At 46.2% G+C, this 20,689-nt stretch overlaps 3 protein-coding genes across 3 annotated transcripts; all 3 read left to right on the forward strand.

Moving 5' to 3' along the window:
- Window positions 1-889: 889 nt before the first annotated feature.
- naa80 (N-alpha-acetyltransferase 80, NatH catalytic subunit) lies at window positions 890-3,042 on the forward strand (the record flags this gene model as incomplete). Its single annotated transcript, XM_080534615.1, has 2 exons — window positions 890-916; window positions 2,121-3,042. 2 exons carry the CDS (start codon window positions 890-892, stop codon window positions 2,949-2,951), a joined length of 858 nt encoding a protein of 285 aa, XP_080390741.1. The 3' UTR covers window positions 2,952-3,042.
- Window positions 3,043-3,663: 621 nt separating this feature from the next.
- Window positions 3,664-8,339, forward strand: hyal3 (hyaluronidase 3). Its single transcript, XM_080534123.1, has 3 exons — window positions 3,664-4,677; window positions 7,358-7,447; window positions 7,605-8,339. The coding sequence occupies exons 1-3, from the start codon at window positions 3,685-3,687 to the stop codon at window positions 7,938-7,940; spliced, it is 1,419 nt and encodes a 472-aa protein (XP_080390249.1). The 5' UTR covers window positions 3,664-3,684; the 3' UTR covers window positions 7,941-8,339.
- A 3,275-nt stretch (window positions 8,340-11,614) lies between these two features.
- amt (aminomethyltransferase) lies at window positions 11,615-20,456 on the forward strand. The gene is made up of 9 exons (XM_080534125.1): window positions 11,615-11,809; window positions 14,576-14,743; window positions 16,043-16,123; window positions 16,237-16,368; window positions 16,865-16,943; window positions 17,081-17,226; window positions 17,940-18,120; window positions 18,806-18,961; window positions 19,106-20,456. The coding sequence occupies exons 1-9, from the start codon at window positions 11,693-11,695 to the stop codon at window positions 19,282-19,284; spliced, it is 1,239 nt and encodes a 412-aa protein (XP_080390251.1). The 5' UTR covers window positions 11,615-11,692; the 3' UTR covers window positions 19,285-20,456.
- The last annotated feature ends 233 nt before the right edge of the window (window positions 20,457-20,689 follow it).

Genomic DNA, 20,689 nt, shown 5'->3' on the forward strand with positions numbered 1-20,689 from the left:
ACACAACACATGTAATCTGACGTGAACACATTAACACACAATTGTCCGACAGTCATTCTCCTGTGTGTGTTCCTACTTATCTGGAATGTGCTACTAACATGTGAGTGATGTGTTGCTGTGCTGTCATATCTCATGCCTATCTGCCAGCTACATGTTTCCTGTGTGCTAGAAAGCCTCATTTGCATGTTGAGTAACTGTTAGTTTAATGCCATTCGTATAGTCTCTCTCTCTCTCCACTCTGCATGACTTGTCTTTTGTTTTCTGTTGGTACCGTCCGGGTAAGTTTATGGGTTTCATGTTTCAAGTTTGTTTAGTTTGAAAGTGCATTATCACCAGTGTCTTAACACACTATACATGATAGAAAAACAAAACATTAACAATGTGGGTCATGTTTTGTCTCTTTGACAGGACGTGTAATTGCAGTAGTTACTTCTGAGGCATGTTGGATACATAATGTATGAAAAGGAACAAACTGGAGTACACTGCCTTTCTGCTACTTCACATTGATGTGGAAAGATACCAACGTTTCAGTCAACCACCCCCATGAAGATCTATTGACTGAAACATTGGTCATTTTCCACATCAATGTGAAGTAGCAAGAAAGACAGTGTGCTCAAGTTTTTTCCTCACTTCTCAGTTTATGAATACACTCTAAATAGCACCTGGAGCAAACTAAACTTCAAACGTACTAAAAAATACATCATTTATAAAGTATAGGAATGATAGCTTTTCCAACTGCTGTGTGTTACCATGTTACTTTGTGTTTTTTTATGTCTCAGATGATGATGATGATGATGATGATGATAGACAACAATTTTTGTCAAAGACTTGTAGTATGTTTAGTTCATAAGTTCACTTTGAAATAGTGTGCTGCTTACTCTGACCCAGAATGGTCAATGAGTTTCCCAATCATCAAGTAGGTCTGTTATATTGTTCTGTTACTGTACCAATGTAACTGCAACACTTACTGTCTGAAGTGAACAAATTAGCGATGACCAATGATGATTCTGAAATAATTATCGGCATGTCAGCTTCTCTCTAGCATTCTTTCAGGTTGGAAATATAAATAATAATAATAATAATAATAATAATATAGATAGTTTAGAAGATTTTTATTTTATTTGTTGTAATCTGCACTCCTGTGAGAACATTGTGTACCACATGTATTGTGAACACGAGTGGGTGGAGATGGTGTAATGTACGATGTGCTTCCACACATGTTGCATACTAATACTAACACTAATAAGTGTTAATCGAAGGACAGGGCTCGAGTGATCGAAGGACAGGGCTCGTTGTAACACATGAAACAAAATGAGGAATGCTATCAAACACGTGTTTGATACCATTCCTCATTCCGTTCCATGCATTACAATGAGCCCTGTCCTTCGATGTCTACCTCCACCAGCCTCCCCTGGTTCTTCTGTAGGTGATGTTTACCTCTGAGCTCTGGCCCCAGAGGGAGACCTGGTATGCCCAGGCTGTACTGGTGTTCTGTGGCATGGCTTTAGTTGAAATGTTTACAGCTTGAGCTCTATCTACAGGCTTGTTTTGACCTGTGTTGTTAATGTCCCATGTTTGGTTGCCCCCTGTTAGACAGTATAGAATCAACTTGGTACAATGTAATGACATACTAAGAAGATTGTGGAGGAGGGAGAAAGACACGGTGGAGGACGGGGGCAGGGAGGGAGTCAGGGATATTACAACTCTGTACTTTTATCCTTGCTGATGTGGGATTTGTATTACATCACCAGACAGCTCAATGTTTATTATTAATAATACTGTGCATGACAGGACAGTCTGAAACCTACTGACTCTGCGTGTTTAGATCTGTTTTTACTAGCAAATAGGTTTATTTTTGTCTTCTACTATCCAGACTAGCTTAGCTAACTAAGAATGAAGCAATGTACTGTATTGGACGGTTGTGTCTTAAAAGGTATACTAGTAAAGATATTGGATGCTGTGTGTGACATTGACACAGGACGAAGAAACAAGTGTCTTTAGTTGGTTCCCACAGTGCAGTTTGCTACTGATGATACAACCAGGGTATGCATGAAGAAGCGGACCTCTCTGTGTTCTGACCCTGGGTGTCCCGTGTCCTGTCTTTCCTGGTGGTGGGGGAGGGGGGGTGTCACAGGTGTGAAGAGGGGGTGCAGGTTGTCCCCTTGCACCAGCGGCCGGACCTGCTGGAGCCCTGTGCCGACCTGGTCAACACGGAATGGCAGCGGAGCCGCGGAGCCCGCCTCCACGCCTTGGCCAAGTCCTGCCACGAGTTTCCCGTGTGCCTGGTCCTCCTCCAGGGGTCAGCGGTCGTCAGAGGAGGCCAGGAGGATGAGAAGAAGGAGAGGCTGGTAGGCCACGCCCGTCTATCCCGCGTGGTGGGCCGTGGCGCCGCCCTCTTTGTGGAGTCGGTGGTGGTGTCGCAGGCGGAGCGGGGGAGGGGCTACGGCCGGGTGCTGATGGAGGGGACGGAGCGCTACGCTAAAGGACGGGGGTTCCAGCGTCTGTGTCTGACCACACACGACAAGCAGCACTTCTACGCCCACCTGGGGTATGTCCTGTCCGCTCCGGTGCAGAACGCCGGGGCCATGACCTCCTTCATGCCCATGGAGGTGCTGGAGAGGTTCTCACGGCCGCCAGGCGCAGCCTCACAGGCGGAGGGACAGGGAGGCGATGGAGGACTGATGGCCAGCACCGTCCCAGCACCACCTCCTAATCTGCCTCCTCCCCCTCCTCCTCCTCCACTTTTACCTCCCCTTCCTCCTTCTATACCCCCACCTCCACCTCCACCCCCTCCCTCTGGTCTACCACCTCAACCCCCTCCCTCCATCCCTCCTCCTCCTCCTCCTCCCCCTCCCCAATCTGCCACCCGGCTGGTCGTTCAGACCCTTCTAGAGACCCCCTACAGAGACGCTAAAGGAGTTTCTATCTACTGGATGCACAAGGACATCTGAGTGAGCCTCTCTCACATACACACACACACACACACACACACTCACACACACACACACACACACACACACACAGTACACACAATCCATGAGTCTAAGGATGCTGCTTTAGGGTTTTTATGTGTCACAACCAAAGACTGTGGAGGAGGAAGTAGACAGGAGATAGACACAAGAACTGAGAGAGGACATTTTGTCTGTCTGTCTGTCTCTCTGATGGACTGTGTTCTCTCTCTGAGAGGGACCTCTGTTCTCCACCGAGGCGATACATGAACCAAACTGCACCCCATGTGCTTGAATGATGCCTGAAGTGCCAACATAGTTCTCTTTGAAGAAAAGATGAATTGAACGGTTAAGTTCTCTTGATCAAACTTTTGAAATATCAGTGGAGCTTCACATCTGTGTGACTCATATGTCAATCCTTTTGGTGTTGAAATAAAGAACTTTATAAAGTGTCTTGTATTGTGATTCTCATGTTTTTCGAGCTACTAAAAAATGTGTTTTGATACAACTGTCTATTCTAAGTACTCTTATGTTAACATAAACAATTATTTGATAAATATCTTTTAGATGTACTATTATTATTTTATCTGTAAAGTGTGTGCGTGCGTGTGTGCGTCCATGTATGTGTATGTGTGTGTATACTATGTCTTTGTGCACTTCCACATGTGTGTGTATACTTGATTGTACTGCATTTGTCTCTTCTTTAGGAGAACAAACCGTAGGCCGTTGACCAGCCATGCTGACCAGCCTCCCCCTCCTCCTCCTGCTCCTCACGGCCACTCCACAGTGGGGCACCATGGCTTTGGCCCAGCCCTCTGACCATGGAGGCTCTGCGTCTGCCCCAGGGCCGGTGGTCCAGGGCAGAGCCTTCACCGTGGTCTGGAACATGCCCACGTCTCGCTGCCAGAAACGCCACAACGTCACCATCGACCTGGGCGCCTTCGACATCGTGGAGAACCACCGGCAGAGCTTCCAAGGCCAAAACATGAGCATCTTCTACCGGGACCGTCTGGGCCTATACCCCTACATCTCTGGGGAGGACGGGACCATGGTCAACGGAGGGATCCCCCAGCAGGGAGACCTGGAGGCCCACCTCTCCCTGGCCCAGACCCAGATATCAGCCCTACTCCGGCCGGGCTTCTCCGGCCTGGCCGTCATCGACTGGGAGGAGTGGCGCCCTCTATGGGTGAGAGACTTCGGCATGAAGACAGAGTACCGCCGCCTGTCCAAGTCCCTGGTGAGGAGGAGCCACCCGGAGCTTCCCAAGGAGGAGCGGGTGTCCCTGGCCAGGAGGGGGTTTGAGAAGGCCGCCAGGGGGTTCATGGAGGAGACTCTCCGGTTAGGCGTGGGTCTGCGTCCGGCGGGCCTCTGGGGCTTCTACGGATTCCCCGCCTGCTTCAACAACCGCAGGGAGGGACGCGGCGGAGGCGGTAGCATTGATGTTAGCGTTAGCGGTACCGGTAGCGGCGGCGACACGGGCCGCTGCCACCCCAGGACCAGCGAGTGGAACGACCGGCTCGCCTGGCTGTGGCGCCGGTCCACCGCTCTCTACCCCAGCATCTACCTGCCCAGGAGGCTGGCAGGGTCCCCGTACGCTAGCGCCATGGTCAGACAGCGGCTCCTAGAGGCTCTGAGGGTGGCTTCCCGCTTCCCCTCAGCCACCCATGTGACCCCGGTGATGCCCTATGCAAGGCTGGCCTTTGCCCACACCCTTCACTTCCTCACTAAGGTAGGTATAGCTAAATAGAGGATATTCTGTTCCTGCTTTAGACTGAATCCCCTCACCTGAGGGGGTAGTGGTGGCCTAGTGGATAGTGAGTTGTATTAGTGATTAGAAGGTCATGAGTTCAAATCCCACCTGGGAACACCACCACTAGTGTGCCTTTGAGTAAGGCACTTAGCCCTAAGTTACTCCAGGGAGACTGTCCCTGTAATTGTGTAGTCGCTTTGGATAAAAGCTTCTGCTAAATGGGAAAAATGTAAAATGTACCTGCGGGTTTCTGTCTACTACTTAGTGTCCACTTAAAATAGTATAGTACTTGTCTTGAACTAATCCTTGTGTGTGTGTGTGTGTGTGTGTGTGATCCTATAGTATTTTCAGCACTACGCAATCCGGCTTTAGATCTGGCTACGGCTGTGTCTCTGCAACACTTAGGGCCCTATTATGCACTTCATAAGTCTTAAGCAATAAGACGAGGCGGTAGATCTAAACTTAAGACGTGGAGGCGTGGTCAAGGCCACTTTGCTATTATGCGTGCGGTAGTGGGCGCCTAAGACCCGGCGCTAAGCCCAGAAATTAGTCATGGGTGTGTTTTGGGCGTCTTCTCAATCAACCCAATCAGCGTGCCAGGTGCCATTCCCTTTAAGAACCGGCTGCGTTAAGTCATAAGCGCTATGCTATTATGCAGTTCATAGGCGCTAGACTTCATGCACGTTTTGAAACACGAGTGCGCCTCCGAGTGGGTCAGCGCGCATGCGCAAACCGCGGAGGCGCGCTCGTGTTTCAAAGTCTAGCGCCTAAGAACTTTTCAAACCACTTCTTAGCGCTAGGCGCAAAGTCAGATCGCATAATAGCAGGGGCGCCTAGCGCACTTCATTAACATATGAACACTCCCACAATGAGTAATATATGCACGGGAGTCTTACGTGTTATGTGTGGGCGCCTAGCGACACCTGCATAATAGCAGTAGCGCGTATGAAGCGCATAATAAGGGTGGCGGTAGGTCTTAACCTGGCGGTGCGTCTTAATTAAGACTTAAGACGGCAAGTTAAGAAGTGCATAATAGGGCCCATGAAGTGCTAAACGACATCATATGCGCCTTTGACTCTAAGCACTACTGTGTAGCTGTATTTATTGACCTGGCAAAGGCCTTTGACTCCGTGGACCACTGCATCCTCCTTGACAGACTCAAGGATGTTGGACTCGCAGAGGAATGCCTGGCATGGTTTAGCAACTACTTCACACTGGTCGTGTGCAGTCTGTGAGAGCTGAAGGCCTGCTGTCTGACCCAATGTCCCTGTCCATGGGTGTCCCCCAGGGCTCCATTCTGGGTCCAACACTATTTAATATTTTTATAAATAACATTGCTCACACGGCTGGCAACTCTTACATCCATCTGTACGCTGACGACACCATTCTTTACACGTCTGGCCCCTCTCTGAACACTGCCCTGACCGACCTCCAACTCAGCTTTAATCATTTTAATTAATTTTAATTTTTGCCATTTAGCAGACGCTTTTATCCAAAGCGACTTACAATTACGAATTACAGGGACATTCCCCCTGGAGTAACTGAGGGCTAAGTGCCTTACCCAAGGGCACACTAGTGGTGTGGCTTCAGGCGGGATTTGAACTCACAACCTTCCGATCCCAAGTCCAACTCACTATCCACTAGACCACCACTACCCACTAATAGCATCCAATATGCCTTCTCCAACCTCCATCTTCTCCTAAACACCAATAAAACTAAATGCATGATCTTCAATCGGACCCTACCCCAAGCCTCCTGTCCCCCAAAAATCACCTCACTGGATGGGTCAGTACTAGAATTTGTCACTCTCCTTCCAAACCCACATCAATAACCTACTCACCAAAGTCAGAACAAGAATTGGTTTCCTGTACCGCAATAAAGCTTCCTTCACCCACTCTGCAAAACACACTTTGGTAAAAATGACCATCCTGCCAATTCTGGACTATGGAGATATCATTTACAGGATTGCCCCCAAAAACCTTCTCAATAAACTGGACGTCATCCATCACACTGCCATCCGCTTTGTCACTGGTGCCCCTTTCAACACACATCACTGCGACCTGTACTCCCAAGTCAACTGGCCATCACTCCACACCAGGCGACTGACCCACTGGTATCAGTTCATCTATAAATCCATCATCGGCAAATCCCCCCCCTACCTCTGCTTACTACTGAACTTCTCATCCAGCACACGCAATCTCCGCTCCAACAAATATATCACTCTGGTCCCCCCCAAAGTCCGCACCTCCTTTGGCCGTCATTCTTTTCAGTTTGCTGCCCCCACTGACTGGAATGCGTTGCAGTTGACACTAAAACTCACCACTCTGATAGCGTTACCCACCTTTAAACACTCACTTTTAGATGTTATCTCAGATCATTGCACCTGCTTTTAAGATAACTTCCCCCTGGTCCCTGCTGTCTTTACATACTGTGTTGTGATGATGTTTTCGATACTTGTCGTGTATCGCACTCATGTTTTATATTGTATATATTGGGTTGTGTTTTATATCGTATATACTGTGTTGTGTTCTGTGTACAGACTTGCCTCTGTTCTGCCAATTGGCCAGATCGTCATTGTAAATGAGAATTGGTTCTCAACTGACCTATCTGGTTAAATAAAGGTTAAATAAATAAAAAATAAAAGTGTGTGTGTCCACAGTCGGACCTGGAGTACACCCTGGGAGAGAGTGCAGCGCTGGGGGCCTCAGGGGTGGTGCTGTGGGGAGAGCTGAAGTTTTCCAGGTCAAAGGTCAGACCCTGAAAACATCTGTGGAAGTCCACTGTATACATTTCTGATTATTGTTTACCCTTTGTATCTACGCTGTTTAGATTTGCTTAATTTGTGTGTGTGTGTGTGTGTGTGTGTGTGTGTGTGTGTGCATGCGTGCGTGCATGCATCTCCTCAGCATCAGTGTGAGATCCTGAAGGACTACGTCGACTCTGTGTTGGGCGACTACATCAGGACCCTGAAGAGAGGGGTGCAGCACTGCAGCCAGGAGCGTTGCCAAAGCAACGGCCGTTGTGCCAGGCGGGACCCCCACTCCAACCACCTGATCCCCCTCTTCCTCTCTGACCCCCACCACGCCGATAACCCCAACCACTACCCCCTCCCTGACCCCTCTCATGATGACATCATCACTGGTCTTCACACCAACTTCCTGTGTCAGTGTTATCAGGGTTGGACAGGAGAACAGTGTCAGACAGCCACCACTGAAACAGTAGCCCCAGACAGCCACCACTGAAACAGTAGCCTTTATTTAGCTCACCCCCCCCCCCCCCTCAAATATTTTTTAAATTGTAATTTCCACCACCGCGTGCAATAATGTGAAACACAGTGACATTTACCATGCAATAGAAATATCAAACTAACCTTAGCTTGCCCTGCATATTACATTTACGCTGGAGTTTAAACTGTGGCTGTCAAACAAGAATTTCTCAAGAATTGAGAATAGAGAAATATGTGAAATATGTAAGAAACATGAAGAGATGTACAAGAGCACATTGTAGCATTGATGTGTTTACACTTTTAGAGCACTTAGAGGAAACTCAGACCACTTGATCATTCCAACCATCTCTGTTGTCATGTGCAGTGAGTTACATCTCTTTATAATTGTTTTGAATACATCCATTATCAGTTACAGAATGTGGTCTATTGTGATGTCAATACAGATAAAGATACTCAAAACCCTGGATGTTGTCTGTGTCTGTCTGATTCTGTTTCATATTCATCTAGCCAAATGAAACACAGCATAAATATACAGTGTATAATCAAACATTTTTTGTGAGATCCAACAGCAAGTGTTTAATCATATGCAGCAGGATGTATGGCAGGGGAGGCTGGTGGAGGTAGAAATCTAAGGACAGGCTCATTGCAGTGCAGGGAAAGGAATCAAACACGTGTACTATTCCTCATTCCATTCCCTGCAATATAATGAGGCCGTCCTCCGATTTCTACCTCCACCAGCCTCCCCTGGACCACAGCCCCAGTATCCATAACCCCACCGGGCAACAGATGTGTAAGATCGCTCCTCCCAGACAGCGACATGGATTTAGTAGAATTGGATTGGCCTAAGAGTCCATGCTTACACCAATCCACCGCTATTAAATCCAAAGGAGGAAGTCGACAAGTGTAATGTACACTTCAGGGAAACAGGGTGGAGAAGTGGGACCCAGACAGAGACCCACGCTACCCCTCAGTGGCTGTCGTTTCTCTGGGCTGTGAGGTTGTAGCGCAGGGCCTGAAGCTCCAGGATGAGCTGGGAGATTTCCATGGCAGCAGCCTGCCTTTCTCTCACCGCCGCAGTCAAAGAGCGCAGAGCGCCGCCCTGTTGCACTGGAGGAGGAACAAACAGGGTTAGGGTTTTGTCATTCACATAACACAGCAACACGGCCCCTGAATCCCAAACCCTAATCTCTAGCCCAGAATATCAAAACCTAATCCCCAGCCCAGAGTGCCTTGCCCCAAAACCCTAGCCCCTAGCCCTTAGCCCCAGGGCCGAGACCTTATACATTTGTGTAGACCTAAGAGGATTGGATAGGTGGATTTAAAAAAAAAGAATTTTCACCAAGCCAATGGGAGGCCAAGAAGCTAATGGCATATTGTTTGAACCTATCCAGTCCTCAGATCTACTGGGATGTCTTAGGTCTATACGGCTGATTTGGGATTCAGTCAGTGGAAACTGGTGGAGGAGGACATCAGAGGACGGGCCCATTGTAATGCATGCTATGAAATGAGGAATGGTATCAAACACACATGCCTTCCGTTCCTTGCATTACAATGAGCCCATCCTCTGATTTCGACCTCCACCAGCCTCCCCTGTATTCAGTGATTCACTATACTGTTGTATAAAGGTAGTGTTTCAAAGAAGAAGAATGTTGATTTCAGTACGCCTTATGAAATTATAACAAAACAAAACATAGAGCAAATGTTCTTCTCACCTAAGAAGTAGAAGATCAGAAACAGTATTAACAGCGTCAGGGAAGCCACGGCACAGCCCATGGAGTAGCGGAGCGACGTGGGCGTGAGAATATCCTGGAGCCGGCCCCACCAGTGGCTTCTCATTGGATGACCTGTCTGACAGACAACAGGTACGCCTCGCTGATGGAGGTTCCCATTGGTGGAGGGAGGATGAGGGAGAGGGGGCCGTCTGCTGCCTAGAGAGACAGACAGAAGGAGTTCTAGTGAGTGAGGACAATGGGTGAGCAGTTAGCCCATATCAATAAGCAATAAATGACAGCTGGCATACATATGTGTGTGTGTGTGTGTGTGTGTGTGTGTGAGACAGTAACAGCAGACACACACACACACACACACACACACACACACACACACACACACACACACACTCATACACACCTCTGGTACCTTTGTGGTGGTTCTGTTCTGGGTGGATGCGGTGCAAGTCGTTTATGGACTCCACGGAATGTAGCTCGATTTCAGTCAGTTCTTGATCACTGATGCGGACGAATACTGGGGTGGTGGGGGATGGAGGGGGCTTCGTCATGACTCCTGGAGGCAGGGAGGGAGGGAAGGAGAGATGGATGGGACAGAGAGAGAGAGAGAGAGAGAGAGAGAGAGAGAGAGAGAGAGAGAGAGAGAGAGAGAGAGAGAGAGAGAGAGAGAGAGAGGAGAGACAGACACACAGACACACACACAGAAAGAGAGAGGAAGAGAAAGAGAGAGGAAGAGAAAGAGAGAGAGGAAGAGTGAGAAATATAGACAGAAAGATAAACAGAGAGAGAGAGAGGGAAGAATATGAATATCTACTTTTTGGGATGATTATCAAACTGAAACTGAATTTGGACCCAGCCATTGTTTCCACTAGAACAGCCAACAGGAGCAGATATACATTATGTCAGACAGGCAGCCTGGCTCTGAACTCAAAAAGGTTGTGTTACATATACCACAATGTCATAATTACACAAAAGAACTTAGTCAGTTAAACTTAACTGATAGTTACAAACTTAACTTCTAGCTACAAGTTTTAGTTTCTGCCCTCTGGTCTTACCGTCTGTTACCATGAAACAGAGGAGAAAGAGGCTGTATGCGTGTCTTTGTGCGTCTGTGTGTCTCTGTCTTCAGACAAACCTGGCTGCTCCCAAAGCTTGTCAACAAAGACTGGAAAGCGTCAATAACAGATCATACACATCCGATCAAGACACACAAACAAAAGTATTCCCAAAAGTATACCCAAAAGTATTCCCAAAAGTAGTTTGAGCCTGTAATAATTCCTCTGAATTGTCCAGCGTCCATAGAGAGTATTATTCCCTGTAGTCCCAGTTGAAAACAGCTCCCGTCCTGGCTTAGAGTCTTGGCTGTGTTTCTTGAAGCCCCAGAGAACTGCCCCTACTCCTAACCCTACCCCGGACAGCCCCTACCCTAAAATAGCAGCTGGGACTGGGGTGATATTAATAGCCTGAGGGCCAAAGGATGATACAATGATACAATTATTCTGGAGAGGGCAGAGCAGATACATTAAGCAACAGACCACCACAGGGACAAGTGAAAGTTTACTAAAATAAATAAATAAATACATATTATATAAATATGTTTTTGTTCTAATGGAAACAGTTATAATATTGTCTTTGAGTATATAACTTAATATACTTTCACAACAATGTAAGGATCACACTTTGAATAGGCCTACAGTGTGAGATACAGCAGAGGAAGCTATATTACTTGTGGAAAGATAGGTAATGACTTCACAATATTTAATGTAATACAGAACATGTGACAAACTGACATAGAGGTGACATCACATCAGAAAAGCCCTACACAGATCTTACATACAGACAGTCATTGGGTATATCACACCTACACTTGTGTCTCTCTTATCCTCCTAATTCACTACATTTCCCAAAATCCCTCACTCTGACCACTCTTGCTGTTTTGCAGAGAAAGCACAGTTCCCAAGAGCGGAGTCCAAAGAGTTGGCGACAGCGAGGTGTGACTGTAACGTGGGTCTTTGGGTTTTGTTCGCAAAGGAAATACAACATGTGGACTCTTATGCTGTCTTGCGGACGGTTCGGATTCGGTTCTCGTATACCGAGGGAGTGCTTGCTGCGGAGCGCTGGACTCAGATCTGCGGCGAGGCATGTTTCAACTTCAGAGGTACGGTCGGTTTCATCAACCTCAGGTTGAACCTGCGCAAATCTCTGCAGCAGCTTACTAGTAAAGCCATGCAACAAAACTTGACGATTATGAAGGATTTGCACAAGCAGGAGGGCCTGTCTTTTGTTGGGAATAGAGACATTTAAAAGCAATAATTCAGATCTCTTTTTATTTGTTGGATCAAATTATGTCATTTTTACTGTCAGTCAAACGTGTAAAGAAAATGTTAATTTATGTGAAAAGTGAGATGCAAAAATGAGAATCATTTTATTTTCAGTTATTTGTGTCACACTCGCTCATGCATCGCAGATGTACATCTGTCCCATCCGACAGCCCTCCAGCCCTCACAGATCCCCCTCGCTTCACTGGCCGCTGCAGATGATGATTTTATTAAAAGCACGGGAGAAGCTCGGGTTAGTCAGGCATCTGTTCCGTTAGGTATCTCCTGTAGAATTCCACTGAATAAACACACACACAACACACACACACACACACACACACACACACACACACACACCAGGGCCGCTTGGGAGATATGCGAGGCCCTGTGCGAAGTCAGATTTGCGAGGCCTTTTATAATGATGTAGGCTACTGTTATAAAAAATAAAAAATAAATAAAAAATAACTTACTTACTTATAACCGCGCGACACGCACGCACCGATATATTGCAAGAAATGCGCTCACATGCTGTGCTGATAGACAATAGCATATCTACTTATTTAGATAGTTTACAACCATGTTTGTTTCATTTCAAACCTTTTATACTCGTAAAGGATTAGGATTTAGGATAAAGCAGTCATCATACCCAACATTAAATACGCACAAGCCATTATTGACATGAATAGAGATGTTACTCACCACCATGTAGGCCTATCCTTTATGTTGAAAAGCTTACAGCAAAAGCAAAAAGACATGTCCCGTTTTTGAGAGTACACAAGCCACTTTCTTTCTATGTTTTCCCCATTTGGTAGTTTTCGGAGAAATAAAGTTTCACTAAAGTTCCTGTTCTCATTATTTTTAGGATAACTAAATCCAGGTTTCATCTTTGGGGGACCTCTTCTAATGATCACTTCTGTAACTGTAGAGTCCATATTATGTACCGGCCAATTTACCAGGATCATCATACATGACATATCTGACACTGTAGGCTCGTCTTGCGTTCCATCACTCTCAGCCCTGCTGCTGCTCTGAGTAGCTCCATCTTCCGCCTCCGTATCCTCTACTTCGCCACTCCTGACCATCATCACCTGGGGCTGGGCAGCCCCACTGCTGCCGGTGTAGCAGTTGTCCTCCTCCACCTCAGAGACATCATCTTTGCCTCTCAGGGGGGGCTGTGCCGTGCTACTACTAGCATTGCTAGTGCTAGCAGTAACGTTAGCTTCTTCGGTGCTAACGGGAGCCTCACTTGTTTTTAGAAATGTTTAGAACGAACCTCTAAGCGAGGCCCTGAAGCCTTCCTTTCTTTTATTTGTATTTCTTTTTTCAGCACCCGATTAACATTTTCTTCCTCGGTCTCGTTCCCTCTGCATTTTGTCCGTTGCACTAAGCAGTCACTATGCACAACAAGTGTCAACGCGCGCCCAAAAATTCTTTTCACGTTTCACGTAAGGTGTCATAGGGGGAAATTACTTTTTTCTGTTGCTAAGAATCTCCCTGTCCTACAGGTATGCTAGATTTTAGATGTATGATTGACTATGATTATCACATCTGTGAACATTAAGAAATGTATTAAAGGCAAAAATAATAATATGGTCCCTTGCCCTTGCTTTGGAGGGCCTCGCCAGCCAGGGTACCCAAAAAAAAAAAAAAAAAAAAAAAAAACTTTTTTTTTATTTTTTACCCTGCCTCACGCGAGGCCCTCCAAAGCGCGAGGCCCTGTGCCACCGCCCCAGCTAGCCCCCCCTTAAAGCGGCCCTGACACACACACACACACACACACACACACACACACACACACACACACACACACACACACACACACACACACACACACACACACACACACACACACACACACACACACACACACACACACACACACACACACACACACACACACACACAGTAGGAGTATTTGTAGGAATAGGAGTCCCATTCATTCATCATCCATATACTGGCGTATACACAGTAGGCCGAAAGTGTATGTTTTGATTTAGATGTCAAATGTTGACATAATGAGATATGTTGCTCCCAAGGCCAATCCATGCATTACAATGGAGCCCGTCCTCCGATTTCTACTTCCACCAGCCTTCCCTGCGTCTGTACGTAGGGCTCTCCTCAGGCAGAAGAGATTGGAGGTGTTGATTGGTTCAGACTGCAGCGCAGCAGAGATGACTTTGGACTTGTTTCGCCACAGCTCTGTGCAGACAGAGACAAGCAGACAAGCCAGATTGGCCCCCAGAGTGCACTTCTCTGATAAGCTCCAGCGTTTGAGGGTCAAAGGTCGCGGAAGCCCGGGTGATTCTATCAGCTACTTCATTAGTCTTATTTATGGATATTAATAACCTAATATGAAAGGTGGTGATAAGGTTGGTCTCTTGACGGCTACTGTATGTAAGGCTCTTACTATACTTACGTAGTAAGCCTCTGAGCTATAATATCTAACACACAACCATGAATTAATTACACATGGGATACAATAGAATACCAAATATTAGAAATAGATTATATAAATTAACTCCAGGATTAGTAACAGTGTTTTCTAACAGTCTAATAATCTATACAATGTTTATTGACAACATGCTGTTCTGTTTGTTTTACGGCAGGCGGCTCAGAGGAAGACGGCGCTGTTTGACTTCCATCGGCAGCAGGGGGGGAAGATGGTGGAGTTTGCGGGCTGGAGCATGCCGGTCCAGTACAAAGACAGCCACATCATCTCTCACATGCACACCCGCCAACACTGCTCCATTTTCGATGTCAGCCACATGCTACAGGTGAGAGGGAGGGGCAGGTGTCCATGGGAAATAGGGAGTTTTTCCTCTGTGCAGGTTAGGTTAGCATAGGTAGGGTCAGTCATGTTACAGGTGAGAGGGGTCTCTCTACTAGGTAGGTGTCCATGGGAAATTGAGTTTTGTTTTGTTTTCATGGGAAGAATCAGATGCTGTACTGATTGCAACAGTCACAGTTAGTTCAGTAACCCATGGTAGTAAACCCTTTGTAGGCATGCTACCGCTGGCTGATGTGTGTCTTATGGTGCATTCATGACCAACTGGGAAACTTTGAATTACCACCTGTGATCTTGGACCGCCAAGTTTGGAGCAGTCAAGTTATTTGATGTAGAAAACTCCAAACAACATGAATGCCCACAGGTGATGGCTATCGTTGGCTAGTTATATAAATGAACAACTCGCCAAAATGCATCTCATGCAAAAAAACTATCCGCAAGGTATATTCAACAGCTTTGAAAAACATTGTTGTTATATTTCCACTTCACTTAAGGCCGATTTAAAGTTCTGCGTAAAGTCGACGCCGTAGGCTACGTGTAAGCTTACGTAGTCCCGCGTGACCGTGCGTAGCCTTGACGCGCTCCTCTCAAAAAATCTAAGTACGCGTCAGCGCGTCAGCTCTGTGATTGGTCCGCTTGGTAGCACATGATTCAGACAAGATTCCGACTCTCGTCGGCCAAAATGCGGAAGCCATGATAGAAATGTCATTTACTTTTTCTGTAATTACTTATTAATAAAGATTTGAAAAATGATGATAACCATCGTATTATCTTAGTTTAATGTCATTTCAATGCATCATAGAACTTTTATTTACAACAAGCATAACAACAAAAAGATCGCTATTATGCCGCTTTGAGCTTTGAGCTCCGTTGACTTCCTAACCGGAAGAGGCACAGCACAGGGGCATAGAAAACACACTGCCACCTAGCGATGTGACGGTGTAATTGCAGCACGGCCTACGCAGAAGTGTAAAGTGCGAGAGCCCTTACGTAGGGAACGGAAGCTACGCACGTAAATTCGACGCAGAACTTTAAATTGGCCTTCAGTGTAAGCTTCTGAAAGTCCTGCCATGCTCGCAGTTGCTTTCTAGTTGCCATGATGTTAGAGAACTACAGGTCGGAAACTCTGAGCTTGAGGATGATCAGAGTTACCCACTTTACGAGTTGGGGGGGGGGTCGTTCAAATAGTTTTCGACTTCAAGTGTACCTCATCTAGCTGAAGGTACACTTGTATTTGAACCCTCTTCCATTAGCTGTCCCTGTAACATCTAATCTGTTTCTGCTCCAGAGCAAAGTCCATGGGAAGGACAGAGTGAAGTACATTGAGTCTCTGATTGTTGGGGACATTGCAGAGCTGAAGGACAACCAGGTGAGAAAGAAACCCTGTCTATACATCACATATACATAAACACACACACACACAGAAACGCACAAACGTTTCTCCACCTCCAAATTGATCTCCCACTCTCTCTCTCTCCCCAGGGCACCCTCTCCCTCTTCACCAATGAGAAGGGAGGGATTCTGGACGACCTCATTGTCACCAAGACAAACCAGGGCTACCTCTACGTGGTGTCCAATGCTGGCTGTGCCGACAAGGACTCTGCCAACATGAAGGTGAGCAGAGCAGTGGTGTGACAGGCAGCTGCAATTCAGCCAGTTACCACCAGGAAGCATATGTGTGCTTGTCTGTGAGTCCCAAGTTGATGGATCTGTCGACCAGACTGTGATGGCTAATGTTATGTTTGTGTGTGTATTTCCAGTCACTGATCCCTTGTCTGTGTGGGCTTGTCATGGCTTGTCACTGGTCATGGTGTGTGTGTGTGTGTGTGTGTGTGAGTGTGTGAGTGTGTGAGTGTGTGAGTGTGAGTGTGAGTGTGTGTGTGTGTGTGTGTGTGTGTGTGTGTGTGTGTGTGTGTGTGTGTGTGTGTGTGAGTGTGTGAGTGTGTGAGTGTGTGTGTGTGAGTGTGTGAGTGTGTGAGTGTGTGAGTGTGTGAGTGTGTGAGTGTGTGAGTGTGTGAGTGTGTGAGTGTGTGAGTGTGTGAGTGTGTGAGTGTGTGTGTGTGTGTGTGTGTGTTCTGTATCTGATCCCTTCTCTATGTGTGTGTTATAGGCCAAACTAGCAGAGTTCAAGGCTGCTGGTCATGATGTAGATCTGGAGTTTCTGGAGGAGTCTTTGATTGCCCTTCAAGGTGAGCTCTCCATGGCAACAAGGTTTTGGTCTAATAGCAAAGAAAACCTTGTGACTTTTTTACTTCCTAGAATGATTCATTCCATTCCATGTGTATGACCTCTCCATGTCGTCCATCCACTCCCCCCTCCGCCCAAGGTCCGTCCATGGCCCAGGTGCTTCAGCCGGGGCTGAAAGACGACTTGAGCAAGCTGACCTTCATGACCAGCACCCTGGCCACGGTGTTTGGCATCCAGGGCTGCAGGATCACACGCTGTGGATACACTGGAGAGGACGGGGTGGAGGTGGGTCTTAGTGGAGGTCTCTCACTGACCCTAACCCTAACCCTTTCTTAAACCTAGTCCCTACACACTAAGCCCCCTTACACTCCTTACACCCCTTACACCCCTTACACCCCTTACACTCTAGGCAATAAGACCTGGGAGGACAAGGGGGTAGAGGTTGGTCTTAGTGGAGGTGCCTCACTCTTCAGACTGTCTTGCGCTGAAACCCCTTACTGCCTTACTCCCAGGCCCTTCACGCTAACCAGTAACCACTTAGACCAGGGAAGATGGGGTTGCGGTGTGTCTTAGTCTCTTACCCCCAAAATGGTCATAGGACTGGTTTCCTGGACCCAGATTAAGCCTCGTCCTGGACTCAAGAAAGACCATGTTCAAAAGCCAATCTCCACTTAAAATGCAGTAGGCTTATCTGTGTCCAGGCAACCTCTCCTTGTGTTTGAGTCTATGGTGGTGGTGGTGGTGGTGGTGGATGGTTGGTTGCCCCTGTGCATTTCTCTTAAAATACCCCTGTCTGAATGCAATAAGCATTAGACCTCTAGTGAAATGATGGGCGAGTCCCAATAGTCTGTCATCGATTCCTTTTAAAAATGCATTGGAGGAGAAGATTTATTTGGTTTATTATTACGTTTATTGGGATGCAACTGATCCAGTTCCTCTTGATACAACCTCTTCTGTATGGTTACTTTTTCTGTCGCCGTCCTCCTCCTCCTCCTCAGATCTCAGTGCCCAAAGGGGGTGTGGTCGCCCTGACGGAACGTCTGTTGGCCAATAGCGAGGTCAGACTGGCCGGACTGGGCGCACGTGACAGTCTGAGGCTGGAGGCGGGACTATGTCTCTACGGCAACGACATTGATGAAACCACCACTCCTGTGGAGGCCAGTCTGGTGTGGACCATAGGTGAGTGACTATTCTACTCTATTCTATTCTATTGGACCATAGGTGACTGACTCTATTCTACTCTCTTCTAGTCTATTCTATTGGACCATATGGGACTGACTCTATTCTACTCTATTCTTTTGAACCATAGGTGACTGACTCTATTCTATTCTAATGGACCATAGGTGACTGACTCTATTCTAATGGACCATAGGTGACTGACTCTATTCTAATTATATTCTATTAGACTATAGGCGTCTCTATTGTATTCTATTCTATACTATTTGACCACAGGTGACTGACTGTATTCTATTCTATTTGACTATAGGTGGTTCATGTTCTTTTCTATTTAATTCTATACATCTATTATATTCTACTCTATTCTAGTGGAACTCAGGGGTCTCGTACAATTGTTATTGTATTCCCCGAAATATTGTATGTGTGTGTACTGTGTACTGATTAGAGCTTGTTCATGTGTTTGTTGTGTGTGTTTATTAATGTGGTTGTGTGATTGTTTATGTGTGTTGTGTGTGTTTATTAATGTGGTTGTGTTGTTCATCTTTGTGTTGTGTGTGTTTATTATTGTGGTTGTGTGATTGTTCATGTGTGTGTGTTGCGTGTGTTTATTCATGTTGTATGTGTGTGTGTGTGTGTGTGTGTGTGTTGGTTGTGTTTAATCATGCGGTTGTGTGATTGCGTAACACAGGCAAGCGTCGGCGCCAGACGAGGGACTTCCCCGGTGCTGAGATCATTGTGCCTCAGATCAAAGCCAAGACCCAGAGGAAACGTGTGGGCCTGGTGTCCACCGGGCCCCCCGTCAGACCACACACTCCCATCCTCAGCGCCGATGGCAAGGTCATAGGTCAGAGAAGCTCCTATAGTGACTTAGTATAATGAATCTGGACCCTGGTTAAGCTTGGGCTAAAGACCATGTTCAATGGAGAATATTCATTGTAGAGCACTCTCTGCTCTCTTTTTTAATTCACCCCCCCCCCTTTTTTTTCAGGTGAAGTCACCAGTGGTTGCCCCTCCCCCTGCCTGAAACAGAACGTTGCCATGGGATACGTGGACGTGGCATACAGCAAGAACGGAACGGCTATACAGGTGGAGGTGAGGAAGAAGGCGGTTAAGGCGGTTGTCAGTAAGATGCCCTTCGTGCCGACCAACTACTACTCTGGCAAGTAAGCCTGTTCGTCAATGGACACCTGGCCTATGACACAAGACTGATAGCGGACAGTCACCTGACCAGAAAGACAAGACTGTCTCTCTACTGCTCTTTGACTGCTAGAGATCAGTCCAGCAGCAGGTGCTGCCCCCCTGTGTTCAATTGTAGCAATGATACTCAAACCTGAAGGACTGCAAGTCCACTAGTAATGGAAAGTGTGTGTGTGTGTGTGTGTGTGTGTTCAACTATACAAATACATTCACTCTGTCTAAGATTAGGGTTTATGCTGCTGTTATTCAAGGTTGTTGTGTTTGGTCCACCATATGTGTGTGAATGAGACATATGGTTTGAAGGACATGATACAGACACAGATATCAGTTTCTGACTCGGCAAAGGCCTCACTTGCTCTATCGCTCTAACGCATGCTCTGTAAACTCAAGAGACACACACCTCACATGTACTACAAGACTAGTGTGCAAATCCTTTTTTTTTTTTACATCATGAGATGTTGAATTGGAACTTGAAATGTGCAGGTTTATTGACACAGTGACATAGATGTTGTTTACTAAATAACTACATTTCAATGTTGTGATATATCAGCAGGACCAAATAACTTTGCAGATGATTCCAAATGATCCCTGTGGTGTCTTGAATATTAATTTGATTAACGCTTGCACCACTACCATAGTTATAACATCACTGGATTGTTATTTGTATGTGTTATACAGAAATGCTAAACAGTATTATGTGTACATTTTTCAGTTTTACTCATACAGGAGACACACTTATCTAACTTCAATTAGACTGAATAATTGAAATAACTTTGGGCGCTTTTGATTTACTTGAAGTGTAACTATTGTAACTAATTTAGGTGTTTATTGAATTGTACTACTGAAATATTATCCTCAAATAATGTTTACTAAACAGCTTCCAGACTGTCTGTCCATAACTGTGAATTAATGCCTTAATTTATATAGGTAATTTTACTATGCAGGGATTTTAATAGAATAGTTGTTTGTAATGTTATATGGGGTTATAATTCACAATGTCAGATTGTAATTCACAATGTATTACACTTCCCCATTCTAGTCATCTACATTCTCTCTACAGACTCTGCAATCTTTGTTGTGGTTGATTAATGTGTTTTGTGCTACTAACACTTGAGACTGTGTTACTTGATTAAAAAAGATGTTCCTTATCATGTGTTTCTTTGGTGTGTGTGGGTGGGGGGGGGGGGGAAGTGAACACAATCAGACAGAGTCATCGTTAGTCATCGGTTTTGATTGAATATTGCTAATCTAACTGTACTTTCTGCCAGAGTTCAAATGTATATCTACACTTGTGAACATTACTAGTCCATAGTGCACAGTACACGGAGCCTGACACTCGCAGAATCGTTAATGCCTCAATTCATACGCAATATAA

This window comes from Nansenia antarctica, assembly GCF_963989245.1.
Source record: "Nansenia antarctica genome assembly, chromosome: 6".
Lineage (NCBI taxonomy): Eukaryota > Metazoa > Chordata > Actinopteri > Argentiniformes > Microstomatidae > Nansenia > Nansenia antarctica.

Coding starts and splice junctions, on each gene's coding strand:
- amt (XM_080534125.1), top strand. CDS start 11,693: ATGTGGACTCTTATGCTGTCTTGCGGACGGTTCGGATTCGGTTCTCGT. Junction 16,944..17,080: donor GTCTTTGATTGCCCTTCAAG/GTGAGCTCTCCA, acceptor CCTCCGCCCAAG/GTCCGTCCATGGCCCAGGTG. Junction 17,227..17,939: donor CTGGAGAGGACGGGGTGGAG/GTGGGTCTTAGT, acceptor CCTCCTCCTCAG/ATCTCAGTGCCCAAAGGGGG.
- hyal3 (XM_080534123.1), top strand. CDS start 3,685: ATGCTGACCAGCCTCCCCCTCCTCCTCCTGCTCCTCACGGCCACTCCA. Junction 4,678..7,357: donor CCCTTCACTTCCTCACTAAG/GTAGGTATAGCT, acceptor GTGTGTCCACAG/TCGGACCTGGAGTACACCCT. Junction 7,448..7,604: donor TGAAGTTTTCCAGGTCAAAG/GTCAGACCCTGA, acceptor GCATCTCCTCAG/CATCAGTGTGAGATCCTGAA.